The sequence below is a fragment of the Malaclemys terrapin genome, chromosome 1 (genome assembly GCF_027887155.1).
Source record: "Malaclemys terrapin pileata isolate rMalTer1 chromosome 1, rMalTer1.hap1, whole genome shotgun sequence".
Taxonomy (NCBI): Eukaryota; Metazoa; Chordata; order Testudines; family Emydidae; genus Malaclemys; species Malaclemys terrapin.
Window position 1 is genome coordinate 14,654,949 of NC_071505.1, and position 17,843 is coordinate 14,672,791.

At 41.1% G+C, this 17,843-nt stretch overlaps 1 protein-coding gene across 1 annotated transcript in view; it reads left to right on the forward strand.

Moving 5' to 3' along the window:
• Window positions 1–17,843, forward strand: part of CDC123 (cell division cycle 123) — a 71,366-nt gene that overhangs the window by 14,105 nt on the left and 39,418 nt on the right. The window contains exons 5-8 of the mRNA XM_054016561.1: window positions 3,063–3,158; window positions 5,288–5,394; window positions 15,271–15,319; window positions 16,372–16,447. Coding sequence (XP_053872536.1) covers window positions 3,063–3,158; window positions 5,288–5,394; window positions 15,271–15,319; window positions 16,372–16,447 — 328 coding nt within the window. The remainder of the gene's footprint in view (window positions 1–3,062; window positions 3,159–5,287; window positions 5,395–15,270; window positions 15,320–16,371; window positions 16,448–17,843) is intronic.

The following is a 17,843-nucleotide window of genomic DNA, read 5'->3' on the forward strand; positions in this document are numbered from 1 at the left end:
CTACATAGAAAAGCCAGCTGCATAAACCTCACAAAGAAATCCATTTGTGCAGGGATGTATTAAAATGGTAAGGCTCTAGACAGGCATCTTACATGTACTTAATGACAGTAAAGATCAAATTGAATGCTGGTAAAAGGGGCCAGATTGACAGCCCGATAGAATTCAGTCCTCTGTCCACAGGCCAGGCACTATGCAGCACAGGCACATTGCCAACACAAGCTTCCCCAGCACTGGCCTGCCATTCTACTTGGGGTGGTTTTGCCTTTCTCAGCAGCATGTGGCTGCGGGTCACTTGCCAGAATCATCTGGATATATCCCACTCCCACTTAATTCCCTGCCATTTCAGGGGCCTCAGGCACTGGTGTGCCTGAGTCACTTCTTTTTTCTGCGTGTGGCACATAATAGTTTAGTCCCCTGAGGGTTGTAATACACCTCTACCCCGATATAACGCTGTCCTCGTGAGCCAAAAAATCTTACTGCATTATAGGTGAAACCGCGTTATATCAAACTTGCTTTGATCCGCCAGAGTGTGCAGCCCCGTCGCCCTGGAGCATTGCTTTGCCGCGTTATATCTGGATTCGTGTTATATCGGGTCGCGTTATATTGGGATAGAGGTGTACTTTGGTCTAATTTCAGTTGTTGGGTTTAGTGTGTGGGTGGTGGTGGTGGCTTGTGATATACATCGGGTCAGACTAGATGATCCAGTGGTCTCTTCTGGCCTTAAATTCTGTGACTATATGACTAAGGCAGTGATGCTGTACTAATGGTTATAAAAGCGGCGTGAGTGCTCTGACATTGAAAAAGCACAGGGAAAATGGGTTTAAAAGACTTCTTTTGGTGTCTGACTAGTTCACAGCATGAGTTCTGCAAAAAGAGCACAGCATGAGTTCTTTGCAAAGTTGATTTTTTGAAGCTGGTTTCAGTCCATCAGTTCCTAATTTCTTTTAAAGATTCTGGATGATCTAATTTTGTCCTAGGTTGTGCGCTCTCTGGGGCAAGGACTTATTTTGTATTGTTTTGGTATGGTGCCTAGTACAATGGAACTGCTCAGCAATTTTTCACAACAAGGTTAGGGACTAATGTGTTTTGCTCATGTTAAACAAAATGTGTACAATCATTTTTATTGTGAATTTCTAACATTACCGTGAATTGGAGCAGAGACATGAAATATGACCAGTTTTGCCCTAGTTCCAGAATATGGCCTTTGCTCCCTGAATTTGGCATTCTGAGTCTCTGAAAATCGCAGATCGCACATGCTCAGTTGAGACTCGTTAGATTTTGGCTGCTAAATGCTCAGAAGATGCCATCTACACTGAGCGTGTCCCATCACCTCCCAGCACCTTCATGCTGATTGGACTGCATGCCCACAAAGTGACAGAGCATCAGTGTTGCCAGCTATTCCTCGGTGAAAGTCACCGGAGGGGACCTTGAAAAGTAACTCGATGGTGCAAAAAATTGCTTGTTCAGGTTTTTGGGGGCAGGGTTGGGAGGGAGGAACTTCAAGTGTGATTCCTTTTGAAAACTAAACAGTGCGGTAAGTAAAAACTCAAAACATATGAAGCCAAGTACAACTTCAATCATTCCACTTAAGTGGAGATTTTTTTTTAAGTGGTTTGGTGGGAAATCGTGTTGGGAGAAGCTAAAAAAGGATAAAATATTCTTGTGGATGTAAGATTTTATTTGCAGTGTGGGGTGTGAGGGGAGGAGAAAGATCTTAGCTTTAACCTAGCTGTAATTTTTAAGATGCATTTTATATAAACATTGATGGAAATAGCATTTTCCAAACACTGCTTACTGTGACATCATTTATTTATTCTTCAGGATGAAAAATCTTTGGCAAATGTCCACAAGTCTTTGATATTCTTTTGAAGGGCAGAGATTTATTCCTTCCTCTGTGCTAGCCACCCACACTAGTAGTGCTTGTAGAATCGTGAAGGATTTTTTTTTCTATTTTTGGTGTTCTTCTATACAGTAAATCACTTATTTTTAAACAAGCATCACATTCTTTTTCAAAGCCAAAGATTCCCAGCACAGTCTATTCTCTTGGTGCAAGTTAACACATATTACTGAAGAGTGTCTTCAAGGCCCCAGCCCTACAAGCTGTTTCCCATCAGGAGGAGCCACATTGCATGAAGCCCTATTAACTTCAGATGCAGAACAGCTGGGAGATCGGGATCTGGGATTGTGTATATAGATGTTTTAAGATTTGCTCTTCTCTACAGGGATGTTGTCATGTTAAGTGATAAATATTAAAAAGTGCGTATATTTTTTATATATATGTGTGTGTATATATGTATATATACATACACATACACACACACATATAATATACACATGCAAAATATACACACATATATATTCCTAATAAATTAAGTTTTAGTTTTGTGAGGTGTTAAGATCTGATGCATATCTTGTTATTTAACTGATTTGTTTACTTTTGCACTTGTATCAGTTTCAACACTGAAATTAGACCAGTCAGTTTTGTTTATTGTTTCACTTTCTAGCTTTCATACCTTGGCATAATGCTACAATATTTGGGTTGCAAATTTTTCAGGGGAATGTCTAAAAACCTCCCTCACCCCCAAAAAAGACCATTTGTTTGAAATGTCTAAAACCAGCATGAAAAAAATTCTAATCTTGTCAAATGTTATTTCATTATCATCTATAGTCTTGACTTAACCTACAAGTGTCTCTTTAAAAGTTGCTTATTTGTTAGACTTGCAGTGTGGCTAGTTCTCATGATTTTATCATCAGTCTTGTGATGATTTTTTTTTTTTTCTAAAGCCCCAGGAATCTGTTTTCATTTAAAAAAAACAAGTAAGTGTCTAGCCCTCATTATTGCAGAGAAAAGCTTGAAAACATGAACTGCAAAGGTTTAAGCATCAGAAAACAAAAACTTATTTAAAATCTCATGATTTTTGGAGCCTGCCTCATGGTTTTTGAATGGTAATACTGGATTTGCATATGAATCTATTGCCAACTGTAATTTACAGCCTTACTTATATTTCTAAAGCTAACCTTTTTCCTGATTGAATGTGAATTACCTTCTGTTCTCCATTTAGGCACCAGAATTCCCTGAGTTTGCACTTAAAGTTCAAGAAGCTATCACTTCCCTGGGGGGCAGCATCTTCCCGAAGCTCAACTGGAGTGCTCCAAGGGTAAGAACACTGATTACATCCTAAATGTTTTAACAGACTTTGTTGTAATCAACTCTTTGATGTATCTGAGACGTGGGAGGAGAGTAACTGCATTGATGGAGGCTGGTGCAGTAGCAGAGTTCTCATTGGAGTGCTTCTGCAGTACAATTTGGTGCAGTCGAGTTGCACACCCTGATGTAGTACAGCATTGCATCACCCTGGTACTGTTTCATGAGCTGGAATTTATATGGGAAGAGGTACGGTATGCACGTCCTTTCCAAACATTCAGCTGTTCTCTTCATTTGATAGGTATTTATTAGTGGTTTGTAGAGAAAATAAAAATGTCTCGAATCAAGGTCTAGAAGGTATACAGCTTAGCAAGAACTTTAGTTTTACTTTGCCATGACAATTCTGAGATATATAGCTAATTTAATTGCTTTTCTTTGACAAAACAAAGTGTTATGAGATTAAAATCCCGGTGAATAGTGTAAGGGTTATTTTAAATGTAATAATCTAAAAAGGTTTTTACTGATAGGCAGCAGCCCCTGCTTTGATTATTGTGGTTTCTCCATAATTCACATACTTCAGTATTTTTTGCTTGGAGAAAAATCAGTCTTTTAAAAAAAAAAAAAATCTTCTCCCCTCCTCTCCATCTCCCCATCACATCTCCCACCCCCCACAAAAAAAATAAGAAGAATAAAACCTAGCTGCCTGTTTAAACTTACTGTGTTAGCAGGATATAAAATACGTTCTTCATTCTGTCCTTTTTAGTTTAAAACATGTCTAAAAATTTGACTCTTAATGTTAGCATATCGCAAAGTTCTCCGTCAGATTCCTAAAGGGAGTTTCTGCCCAAAGGACCCAGGAAATTGCTTGGTAATACTGAAGAAAAGACTTGTTCCTATTCTGATTTGCACTGATTTCAGTATATGTCCATGCACAGAACAATAGCTTCATTGAGTCATGTGTTCGTGATGAGAAGAGAAACTCCTGCCAAAATCAGTTGTCCATCTTTGTAGTCCTGCTTGTCAACTCATACTTCAAAATGGTGTGCAGTACAGTAACTCCTCACTTAACATTGTAGTTATGTTCCTGCAAAATGCGACTTTAAATGAAATGATGTTAAGCGAATCCAATTTCCTCATAAGAATTAATGTAAATGAGGGGGTTAGGTTCCAGGGAAAATTTTTTTCACCAGACAAAAGGCTATATTTTTTATATACCACACACACACACACTAAGTTTTAAACAAATAATTTAATACTGGTACACAGTGATGATGATTGTGAAGTTTGGTTGAGGTGGAGGAGTCAGAGAGTGGGATATTTCCCAGGGAATGCCTTACTGCTAAATGATGAACTAGCAATTGTCTAAGTCCTCAAGAGTTAACTCTCTCACTCTACAAGGCAGTAGGAATGGAGGGAGGGGAGACAATATCGCAGACAGACACACTGTGTGTGTGTGTGTGTTTGAGAGAGAGAGATGTGCATTTCCCCTTTAAGTACGCTGACCCTACTCTTAAGTATACTGCCTTGTTAATTAGATCAGTTTGCTGAGACCGCAGCTGCTGCCAGCAAGCTCTCTCTGTCCTGAGCCTTGTCCTGTGTTGCCCCTGCTCTATGGAAGATGGGGTAAGCGGGGTGCAGGGAGGAGGGGGACAACTTGACATTAGCCCCCCTCTTCCTCCCTCCCCCCCCCCCCCCCCCCCCGCACAGCAAGCAGAAGTCTCAGGGAGCAGCTCCAAGGCAGAGGGCAGGAGCAGCACATGGCAGTGGGGAGAGGGACAGCTGAACTGCGGGCAATTGATAGCCTGCTGGGCAGCTGCTGCACAGGGAACTTAGGGGAGCAGGGAGCTGATAGGGGGCGCTGATAGGGGGGCTGCTGGTCCTCCCTGGTTCCAAGCCCCCACCAGCTAGCTGCAACGGGCTGCTCTTCCTGCAAGCCGTGGACAAAGCAGGCGGCTGCCAAACGACGTTAGAAGGGAGCATTGCACAACTTTAAATGAGCATGTTCCCTAATTGATCAGCAACGTAACAACGAAACAACGTTAACTGGGACGACTTTAAGTGAGGAGTTACTGTAGTTGTATGTCAGCTATTGATAAGTCACGTAAAGGTGCATTTCAAATGATATAATTCCTTCTTGTTTAGGATGCCTATTGGATAGCAATGAATAGTTCTCTGAAATGTAAAACCCTCAGTGACATCTTCCTCCTCTTCAAGAGTTCAGACTTCATTACTCGTGACTTCACTCAGCCGTAAGTATAGTTCAGACAGACAGTTTTATTAATCTGATCAAATCTAAAGTAATAGTTCTATAAATAGATCTTCTCTGAAAAGTAACTAAAAGGCATCGTGGAGTTTGATTCATTGTCTCTCAGTGACTTCCATAAACAACTAAAAAAATTCTTTTTTGTTTTCTAACTGCCAGCTCTGCACAAATTTGGATTCCAGGATGAGAGTGAAACCAGATTTTGTTTCTAGTGATGATGCATGAGAAAAAAGATTCTGTACGCCAAATTATCCCCTCAGCAATCCCAGGGCAACCCACCTCTCTGCTATACAGGTGTAATGAAATCGTTTAATAAGTTCCAATCAGATAAGAAGGAAATAGACTCTGTCTTACTCTCATTCTTAGCTGTGCTGATTCTGCAGTGTTAATGGGTAAAAAGCAGTAAAATATTATTTATTTATTTATTTATTAAAGTAATGGGTTCTGACCCTGACTACATACAGAGAATGCCTTTGTGGACTAAATGCACTATTGTCAGAGTTGAATCACATTTTAATCAAGATTTTTCTCTCTCAGTTCTTTGTTGCTAGGGGTTTTTATTATTACTTGTCTTCACTGGTCCAGCATCACTTTCAGTCACTTCATTTACAACTTCTAATACTTTTGAGTTCAGTATTTCTTGCTGGGAGGAAACTGAGACCTCTGCTGCTGTGTCACCTCTCCTTTTTTTCTGGAGCTCCTTGATCCCAGTTCCTTTTGTTGCATTTGGACAAATGCTATTGCCTGGAACTGTGTCTTTCTGTGGTCAGAGATAAAATTATAAGAATACAATGGGATTAGGTGGGTTTTTTTTTTTTTTTTTTCTTTTCAATCTTCTAATTAGGAGGGGACAGTCAGTTGGGTAAGACCATTTAGCATCTGTGACCTCCAGACCTCTAAAACTTATGACTCATCCTAAATGTATTTCTTTGCAATGAAAGTGTTGTGTTTAATGAAGAGACCATTCTTTTTTTCAATTTTTACTTGAAGCTTAATTAGTGTTTAACTCCAGTTGCTGGTGCCCTGCTAAGAATCATCTTGGAAATTCTATTTAATTGTCTAGCTTAAAAAGTACTTCTTTGAAAATCAAGATCAGCAGGGGGCGGGGGAGAAAAGCCTTCCATAACTAAACTAAACCTCCAGTTTTATATATTTGGGAGGAAGCTTTATCCAATAGTTGTTGGCTGCTTACTTATTGTGGAGCTTAACGACGGTTTCAGTCCAGTAATTAAGTCAAAGCAGCTCTGGAAGTTATAATGTCCATGTGCAGTGCCCTATCCTGGAAAATTTAGGGCCAGACTTTTCCATGGATGGAGTATTAAGTTTTGTGCAATATCAGCAGTCATTGCAAACACACAACTCACAATTGTGTAGGCAAAACAGGGAATTGTATTTTTATGTTATGGTAATGCCCATAACTTGCTAGGCATTGTCCAAACACTGAAAGTCATAGATTTGAAGCTTCTTAAGACCAGAAGGCACCATTGTGATAATTTAGTCTCACCTCCTGCATAACATGTCCCTCAGTTAAAATCCTGGTTCAAGTCCAATAGCTGTCATTGAATTAGACTATTAGAGCCTATTGTCTGGAAAAAAAATCCAATCTTCATTTAGATTTTGTGTGATGGAGAATCCACCGGAACCCGTGGTAAGTTGTTCCAATGGTTAATTACCATCACTGTTAAGAATATGCTCCTTATTTCTAACTTGAATCTGTCTAGCTTCAACTTCCAGCCAAGAACATGGGACATGGTCCTTGCTCAGAAGCACGTATACTCTTAAAGGCTAAAAAGATAAAGGGTGGAGGAAAAGGTGATAGCATATATGCAAACTGATCAGGGTGGTGATAGCTAAAATTTTAGTGTCTTTGTTTTGATGGGAGGGATTACTCATTGGAATTGAGGTGGGAGATAGGATGGAATTGTGAGAGTAACAGAGGAAATGGCAGAGGGAGAGGAGAACTCTATGGAAATGAGGTTGAACTGAGGAGGAAGGGAGGGAGGTTGGACTAGGGCAGTGGTTCCCAAACTTTAACAGCCCGCGAACCCCTTTCACTAAATTGTGAAATCTTGTGAACCCCCTCCTAAAAATGAATATTTTCAGGGATTTAAGTTTAAATTTCCTGGGGCTCAGGCTGGGGTTTGGGCTGATGGGGGCAGGGCTCGGGCTGCCAGCCCCAACTGCCCGGCCCCGCTCTCCCTGGGGCTCGGGCTGCCAGCCCCATGCGGAGCGCTGGGGTTCGGGCTGCCAGCTCCCCCGCTGACCGCCGGGACTCAGGCTGCCAGCCCCAATTGCCTGGCCCCGCTCTCCCTGGGACTCGGGGTGTCTGCCCTGCAACCAGGTCCCACCTGCTGTCTCCAATGCCCAGGGTCCTCTGTCCGCCATTAGTGAAATTTTTCTGGCGCACTCCTGTAACGTTCTGCAAACCCCCAGGAGTTCGTGAATCCCAGTATGGGAACCACTGGACATGGGGAATGAGCTGGAGCAGGTGAGAAGTTCAGTAGATAGGACCAAAAGCCAGTAACAATACAGGGAATGGGGAAAAACCTATCCAGAGCCCAAGTTTTCAGTGTCAAGTGAAGATTTCTGGAGGTTGTGACAACTCTTTGACAGCTGCTCTAGCTCCTGCTGTTCAGAGGGGATGGGAGACTGCTTAGCCACATGCCTCAGGCAGGTTCCTCTCCATCCATAAAGAGTTGGAAGACCCTGACTTAACCCGTGTGGTGCCTTCTGTTGTAGCAGGCGCTGGCTGCTTTGGGGAGTGAGACATGGGTCTGGAAGCTTCCATAGTTTTCCCAACAAGATCCTCTTAGTGACAGTTCCCCAGAGATGAGGGAAGGAGGCTGCCAAGCCTACTAAGCGCGTGCATTGTTGCCCATCGGGTGTGCAGATCTTGCAGGTGCAATTTATGTGTGATCCTTGGAAATTTTGGCCACTTAAAATTTGCTGCTACTTGTTTATTTATAAGTCTTGGGAAAATGTACCCAGTAATTACTAGCAGGAGGACTAAATCTACTAGCTAGAGGTAGGAAATGCAAGGGTGGGAGTAGCTCCACTAGCAGAGTCCAGGGCTTGTGCCTTCATGAGAAGCGCAGCTGCTAGGGAGAGGTAGGATGCTGGGATTTCTACTAGGATGTTGTCCTTAAAGGCCCCAGGCAGAGTCAATCTTTAGTATGAGCATCCAGCTAGTACATATTTTATCTTTTTTTATAAATATGAAGCTTCACGCCTCTGAAATTGTTGGAAGATCATCTCCCCCACACAGATCCTACTGGTCAAGTTTCTGCTATTCTACCCTTCAGTCTTCTGCAGTGTGGGAGTGGAAATGAGCAAATAAGTCTCTCCTTCTCTACTCCCTACCTACACTCTATTTCCAAGGTCTTCCTAGGGTTCACATTGGGAAAACAAAAATTGTGGTGTGGTTTCTAAAGCGCACCAGTGAAACTGATGTGATCCTTGTTAATTTGACATTGCTGCTGTTTGACAAAATTTTAATTAGCTGCAGAGACACAAGCTATCGGTAGTCTCGGGAAGACAACACTGCGTTGTGTGTGTAATACTAGCTTGTAAACTCCTCATGCAGGCCACATTCTTTATTCTAAAACAACAAGGAGTCTGGTGGCACCTTAAAGACTAACAGATTTATTTGGGCATAAGCTTTCGTGAGTTAAAACCTCACTTCTTCGGATGCATAGAGTGAAAGTTACAGATGCAGGCATTATATACTGACACATGGAGAGCAGGGAGTTACTTCTGTAAACCACCCAGTTGTACTGTGTGTGAATGAAATGTTATGTATGTCTTGCCTTTATGTATTGCTGTAGCACACAAATGCATTGTTGTATAATTTGTATTAAAATAGCACCAGAAGTTCCAATCAAGGGTTGGGACCTAGGTTGCCAAAACACATTGGGCTATGATGGTGCTGTGATGCAGCTCTTATCAGCATTAATGCATCATTACACCTTTGAATTGGACTAGTCTTAGTGCCTTATCTCATTATAAAAGGATTTGTGGCCTCTTTTCACTGAAGTGTGCCGTAACTTGAAACACTTTACTTGAAACACTTTTTCAAATTAAATTACAAAAATCTCTTTTTTGCCAAGCCTGAGTGGACTTGGGTGAGACATATTTTAGTCATGGAGCATCAAGAGTACTCAAATGAAAAATTCTATGGACCTGGCAGTATGGTTGAAAAGTTCATAGAGGAGATGTAAATAAATGTAAACAACTGGATCCTATTGGAGAAGAAATTGAACAATAATGCAATTCAGTGAAAACCTGCACTATTCTCTTATTTTACAGCAAACCAGATGCTTCATGTAGAGTAGTTTTTCTAGCTTTTTCCTGTGATTGGATTTTTCTCAGTTCACTCCTGTGTTGGACACCTCCGTATTTCTTTTCTAGTAATGCTTCTCTGTCAAGTTTGGCTATTTAATTTTAGTCTTGTCCTATTGTATTTTAAAATGGTGCCATGCCTTGGTAAGTGAGAGGACAGTATATCAAGAGGGTTTAATAATCCAACGGAGGGTTTGCTTCTATCACCAGTATGCAAATTCACACATTGATATTTTAGTGCCAATCCCAGTGAGGCTGATGGAAAATGCTTTGGCCAAAGTAAACAGAAGTCACTTATGAGCCCAGGGGCTTCTTCATCATTATTCATTATGCAGGGGATATATGTTGGCTTTGCTTTTTCCCTTAGCTCAAGGATAGACATTTAACTGTTCTTAGTAAGGACTTCATTTTAGACTCTCCATCCAGTTTGGATTTGATGGTCTCAGCCTTCTTGTATGATGACTCCAAGGCCTGGATGCTAGTTAATGGGATTGTGTCCCCTATTTTCTCATTGTATAAAGATGCCCAGCAATAAGAGGGGAGGGTTAGCTCAGTGGTTTGAGCATTAGCCTGCTAAACCCAGGGTTGTGAGTTCAATCCTTGAGGGGGCCACTTAGGGATCTGGGGCAAAATCAGTACTTGGTCCTGCTAGTGAAGGCAGGGGGCTGGACTCAATGACCTATCAAGGTCCCTTTCAGTTCTAGGAGATGGGATATCTCCATTATGAGACCTTGGGCTTCTGGGCAAATTGTGGTATAGGTAATTACAATCTGATCTAAAGACTGATCTGTTTTCAGTTGGGGAAAAGTTACACTTCACTTTCCCTCCTAAAAGCTATTTTGTAATGTTAGTGTAAAATACTGTGGTAGTTTTTGCAAGAGCAGGCTTTAGTTTGGTAATAGGGTGAATTATTGCATAGAGATGTAGATAATACGGGCAACTTTAGCCTGGGCAATTTCTGTTGATTTTGAGTGAGAGTTGTACCTAATTAGGGGCAAAATTCATCCCACCTTAATCTGTAAAGCATTTTGGCCTCCTCCTAGATGAACTGTTGTAAATAAAAGGTAGTTGAATAAAACATCCTGCTTTTAATCCAGTCCATTCATAGCATTCCTGAACTGCTAAATTATTCATATGAACTTAGGCAGTGAAACAGGCTAAATGATTAGACTTGCTGAATCACAAGGTTGTCTCTATTAATTACGCTATTGATTAAATGCCAGCGCCATAGACCTTGGCAAGCAAAAATTAGAAATGCAACTAGCATATGGAAGTAAAATGCTGAACAGGTGAAAACTGGAGACATTGTGTGTCCTCTCACTTGGATGGGCTTGTAAAAAAAAGAGAGAGAAATAGATTTGATTGTATTTAGTGGGATGCAAAAACTTTTGCTCAGACATAAAATAACAGCCAAAAAACTTATTATACGTTTCTTTATATTTTGTTACCTTTGTGCTCCTGAACTGTCCAACTAGTAAAAGAAGCTCTGTTGTTTGGGAGGTAGTGTGACACTGAACGGACTATTGGTAGACCTGATTTCTTATCCCAGCTCTGCCCATGACCTGCTTTGTGACCAAGGGCAAATCAACTCATTTCTCTGTGCATCTTTCCCCTCCCACCCTCTGCGTGTCTTGTTTGTTTATACCAAGCTGATTAGGTCAGGGTGGGATTGTGTTTGCGCAGTCTCTAGCACAATGGAGTCCCAATTTAACATCCATGGCAATTTCCAGCAGGAGAGAGAAGGATTCATAGATTATTATTTTTTTTAAAAAAAAATCCACTTTAGCTTTGACTGGACTCAGTTGTGTTTCATTCTGAACATAAGAATGTCCATACTGGGTCAGACCAATGGTCCGTGTAGCTCGGTATCCCGTCTTCCATCAGTGGCTGAAGCCAGATGCTTCAGAGGGAATGAACAGAACAGGGAAATTATCAAGTGATCCAGCCCCTGTTGTTCACTCCCAGCTTCTGGCAGTTAGAGGCTTAGTATAGTGGCTCTCAACCTTTCCAGACTACTGTACCCCTTTCAGGAGTCTGATTTGTCTTGCGTACCCCAAGTTTCACCTCACTTAAAAACTACTTGCTTACAAAATCAGACACAAAAATACAGAAGTGTCACAGCACACTATTGCTGAAAAATTGCTTACTTTCTCACTTTTACGATATAATTATAAAATAAATAATTTGGAATATAAATATTGTACTTACATTTCAGTTTATAGTATATAGAGCAGTATAAACAAGTCATAGTCTGTATGAAATTTTAGTTTGTACTGACTTTGTTAGTGCTGTTTATGTAGCCTGGTGAAATACTAGGCAAATCTCTAGATGAATTGATGTACCCCCTGGAAGATGTCTGCATACCCCAAAGAGTACATGTACCCTGGTTAAGAACCACTGGCTCAGTACACCCAGAGCGTGAGGTTGCATCACTGACCATCTTGACTAATCGTCTTTGGTGGACCTACCCTCCATTAACTTATCTAATTCTTTTTTGAACCCCATTATAGTTTTGGCCTTCACAGTGTGCTCTGGCAACGAGTTCCACAGGTTGATTGTGCATTGTGTGAAGTGAACTTCCTTTTGTTTGCTTTAAACCGGCTGCCTATTAATTTAATCAGGTGACCTCTGGTTCTAGTGTTATGGGAAGGGGTAAACAACACTTCCTTATTCACTTTTCTCCACACATTTCATGATTTTATAGACCTCTACCCTATCCCCCCTTACCTTACTTGTCTCTTTTCCAAGCTGAACAGCATCAGTTTTCTTAATCTCTCCTCATATGGAAGCTGTTCCATCCCACTACTAATTTTCGTTGCCCTTCTCTGCACCTTTTCCAATTCTAATATATCTTTTTTGATATGGGGCGACCAGAACTGCATGCAGTGTTCGAGGTGTGGCTCAGCAGACACTCCTGATCATTTTGACACTGTGTCCTAGTTGCATTCTGTTGTCTATCAAGCATTTTGCTGGTTTGCTGAACTTGGTACCTATATTCAAGGCAGCCTACAGGTGCTGAAGGTGGGATGCAAGGTTTTTAATTCCTGCCTTAAAGGGAGAGGAGCAGTAACATCTCTTAGCCTCTGCCAAAGGCACCAGAGGGGCACTTAAACTTGATCCATTTTAGGACTATTCTTGCCAACTTGCCAGGTCCCCAAGGACTGCACCAAACTGGCATAGAAAGGAGCAGCTTGCAGATACCCTCATTTCAAATATTGAGAGATGCAGTGGAAGGGAGCACTGAGGGAGGGAAGTCAGTATCTCATGTGCTGTAGTACATATTAAAGCATATACTCACTGGGTTTTCTCCATGGTAGCAGCCCACAGCAGGCATTATGGGGTACTTGTACCCTCATATCTCGACGACTGGCTCATGGTGGCGTGATCCAAACGAGAAGCTCAGATCTCAATCTCTATGTTGCTGGGCCTCCTTTCTTCTATGAGGGTCAGTATCAATACCAAAAAGTCAACTTTAAACCCTACACAATGCCTAGACTTCATAGGGGTCATCATCAACTCAATCACGGCTCAAGTCTACCTACCACAAGACAGGTTCCAGACTCTGCAAGAGCTCATAACTCATGTAGTCAACAGTCTTTCAGTCCCGGCCAGGACTTGCCTCTCCCTCCTGAATCACATGGCCTCGTGCACATACATCACTGCCTTCGCTCCTCTTCACCTTCGCTGCCTCCAGAGGAGGTTCCAGAAAGTTTACTTGCCTATTCATCACGCCATGGGCATGAGGCTCACAGTTTCCCCCCAAGGAAATCTTATCCCTTCACTGGTGGAGAGAACCTCGTCAAGTCTGCATAGGGGCTCCACTTCCTGCCCTCCTTCCCCAAGGCGGTAGATCTGTTGATTTGTTGTGGAGAAGGAACTGGAGACGCGGTTGGTCCGCCCTGCCCGTCGTCACTGCAGATGAAACCCTGAGACCAGTCAGGATGCGTGCACGGACCAACGGACATTACCTTTAAATTCTCCAGTTCTAGACACATGGTACGCATGTGTAAACCCTCAGTGGAAAGCAGATAGGGACCACGCATCTTGAAGAACCTCCACTTACAGGTAAGTAACCTCCTCTTACTTACTTAATCTGTACTGAATTTGGATAAGTCTTGTCACTTTTGGGAGGGCACTCAGTTGTTACCCTTTTAACCAGCTTGTCCTCACGGTTGAGCTGTTCACCGAATGGTAGGCATTTTACTAACAGCTCATATGAGCTCAAGGGAGCTCTACTTTTAGAAAGAGGATATACTTTTGTTATCATTCCTTTGAAAGTTACAGGATTTATTGTAGTGTTCATAATTTGGTGAAAATATAGAGATTACACAATAGTTGGCATTGGGATAACTGCTTCTATTCTTACTGGCTAATGAACGAAGGAATAAGAGACTAACTCACGAGAGAAAAAGCTTTGGTGTCTGCCTACAGATATCTAATGTGTGTGAATAACATGGGAGCAGGGATATTTTGGGTTTTTGTTTGTTTCTGTCTTTTAAGATCTGTTCTTCTAAATGCATTATTTATTGTTGTTGACTCAGAAAGATGCCATGCTCTGGTATAGGCAGTGGCAAGTTAAACTACTTTGCTTCTCCCATTGATGGAAAGGAAAAGTAGATCCACTGTTGCTGTAAGAATCATGGTGATATTGCTTTGTTCACTGAAAGGTGTATTGCTTTAGAAAGTTACCAGAGAAAGGTACTTGAAGACATTTGCTCCAAGTAATGTAATGAAACTAGAACATCAAAGTGCGTGCTATTTCTGTGTCAGTGCAATTATGCCAGGATAACTATTTAAGAGGAAGGCAAAGTGTAGTTATCGCAGGCAAATAATATCTTGGCAATGAAGAAGTACTTTGAAGGGACACCATCAATATAAGAGTCATACATGATAAACAAATGCATTTCTCTGCTACTAATAAATTCTTAAATCATTAAGAGTACTTGTCACTTTTTTTGTACTGTTTATCTTTTTGCATTTCTCTCAGCGTGGTCAATGAAATTCCAAGAAAGTCAGTTTTACTTTGAGGTTCTTAGTGCTACAGTGTTGATGTTCCAACCATTCCTGAGGAAATATCCATTGTTAAAAAGCAATGGTTTGGATGAGAATGTTGTGTGTGGTTGTAGAAACCATTCTATTGGTTGAAGGTTGCTCTGACACAGTTTAACTTTGACTCAAATCTAACTTGATAGTGTCTCCTTTTTAAAATAATTTTCTCCCTTTTCTCTAACCTGTCTTAAGTTAACTTCTCTATGAAGTTCATGCCCAAGCAAGGCTTCTCCTTAATATACAGTAAAAGAAATGGGTGATAGGTGATCTCTGTGGGTCATGTGAGTAACTGTCCGGGTGTGCCAAGGAAGAGGCATTTGCCAGTGGCCATACTTGTTGTTTACTTCTAGAGTTAAAATCTCTTAGAAATGCTTAACAATGCCTTTGCGATGCATGGTTCCAGTTTGTAATGCTTGCTCTGAATAAAAACAGTTTTATGTACAATAGATCTTGACAGCATAATTTATTTTTCCAGATTTATTCACTGTACTGATGATACCCCTGATCCTTGCTTGGAATATGAGGTAAGACTCCTCTCCTGGCTCTAGATAATTTAAATATCTTACCCTTGAGAAGGCTGATACTTATGCTTGGATGACACCAAGAAAACACTTTTAGTGCTTGTAAAAAATAAATAAATAAAAATGCCAGACTAATCGTTATGGAGACTGACGAGCATCTCTCTGCTTTTCACACACCAGATACATTGCAAGCAGTGGCCCTGCAAGCTTCGTAATACTCTCCCAGAGCGTGTCAACTTTGACCTGGGAGGGGAAACTTGAATGGCTGAGAGAGTTATTCATTCTCTAAATGGCCTATTTTAGTCCTTAGCCTTACTGCCAGCGGAGAGGCCAATTGAGGTGGCTTTACGTTGTCCACTGAGAACAGGACAGAGGCACCAACTCCTTTTGCCTAGACTACAGAGTAATCAGAATGACTTGGTCACTGTTGAATGTACTGCATTTGAACCACTGACCTAGGCATAGTGCATTAGTGATCCCTTTAAGTATTAAGTTGAAGTATCTTCGGAGTCCATTGTATTGAATGAAAAGCTAGGTAAGTAAATCTTGCATTTAGCTGTGGTGACTGTTCAGATCTTATGCACTCATTAACAGTGGCTTATTTTTGAACAATGGCAGAGTCCTTAAAATTGCTACTGAGGTATTCTTTTAAATCCCATGGCAGAGCCTGAGTCTTAAAACAGTGTTCAAGTACATATCTGTGAAATGCCATGCTTGTCTTTAAATGTTTATTGCTTTTCATATTTGAGTTCTGTGCCATGCTAGTGGAGTATAGCGAGAGAGATCCAATGGGCAAAATTATGGTGTATTAGAGAGGCAATTTTGTTTTTACATGTATTTTTCACAGATAAAGAAATAAGTGACAGGATAAGATTTCAAAGAAATTTGGCTTATTTGCCAAGATAATTACACCCATTACAATTGTGAGGGGGTTTTCCCTTGTGTTAAGAATATCCTGTGATATTTTTCTTAATAGCAGGTACTATCTTAAGACCAAAATATGTGTTTATTGACAAAAAGTCATATTTTGACATGTTGTATTTTTTTTCCTGTAGCTTGTGCTTCGAAAATGGTGTGAATTAATTCCTGGGGCAGAATTCAGATGCTTTGTGAAAGAAAACAAACTTATAGGTGAGTATCTTCTTAAAGACTCTGTAGTATTCACTGGGGTATCTAAAGTTTGCTCCTATTCCTTTAAAAACAGTAGAACATGGAAACCTTTCTTCCCCTATCACAACACGGTCTTCATAGGATTCTTATTCCTTCTTGCTTCTATCTATATTTGTTTTACCTTTGGGTTTAAATTTTTTTTCCTTCTGTCATATTAAACATGACAAGTTAAATTCTGTTCTGCATTAAATCCAACAGCCTGACAACATATTTATGCCCAGCAGGATGGTGGATATATCCTTGAAATCTGTGGATAGGCTGTGCAGAAAGCCACCACAAAGAATTAGGTTTTTTGGAGTGGTCATCTAGGGTATGGCTCACATGTTCAGGGCTCTAATCTGGCCATGATCCTGTAGTTAAAAGCTATTGTGTGAGATGCAGCTGATCACACAGTGCTGCTTTATCAATGCATATGTTTTCGGGACCAGAATACATGTATCTAGAATTTGACCTAACCTACTTGGAGACCTGGCAAGGGGTCAGAATCTAGGAGGGACAAGGAGGAGTATAAATGCGAAATCTAATGAACAATTTAGATCAGGGATCGGCAACCTTTGGCCTGCAGCCCATCAGGGAAATCCACTGGTGGGCCGGGCCGGTTTGTTTACCTGCAGTGTCCGCAGGTTCGGCCAGTCGCAGCTCGAATAGAGGGGAATGATCACGTCCCTCGATCTGCTGGCAATGCCCCTACTTATACAGCCCAAAATGCTGTTAGCCTTCTTGGCAACAAGGATACACTGTCGACTCATATCCAACTTCTCGTCCACTGTAACCCCTGGGTCCTTTTCTGCAGAATCATGTCCTCCTTCAGTCTTCTCAAGTACATAAAAGGTTGTTATAAAGAGGAGGCTGATAAATTGTTCTCCTTATTCACAGAGGACAGGACAAGAAGCAATGGGCTTAAATTGCAGCAAGGGAGATTTAGTTTAGAAATTAGGAAAAACTTCCTAACTAGTGGTAGTTAAGCACTGGAATAAATTAGGGAGGTTGTGGAATCTCTGTTGTTGGTTTTTAAAAACAGATTAGACAAACACATGTCCATGATGCAAATAATTGCAAATACCCCAGGGTATGTGTACCATGTCTTACAAAAAATTTCCAATATACATTTCAACATGTTAGATTTTAAAACATAACAAACCTGCCAAGTTTTCTTTTAATTGGCATGTCAGTTGCATTTCTGCAAATAATTCCAACTACATGCCTGCATTCCCCTTTCCTTAAATTGTCAACCAAGATTAGGAGTAACACTTCATCCTGTGTTAAAGAAGTGCACGCTTGCAATTAGATGGCTGCATCCCCAGAGTTGCCCCTTTTTTGGGTGTGATATTGGGCCTGCAGTAGGCTTTGCAGTACT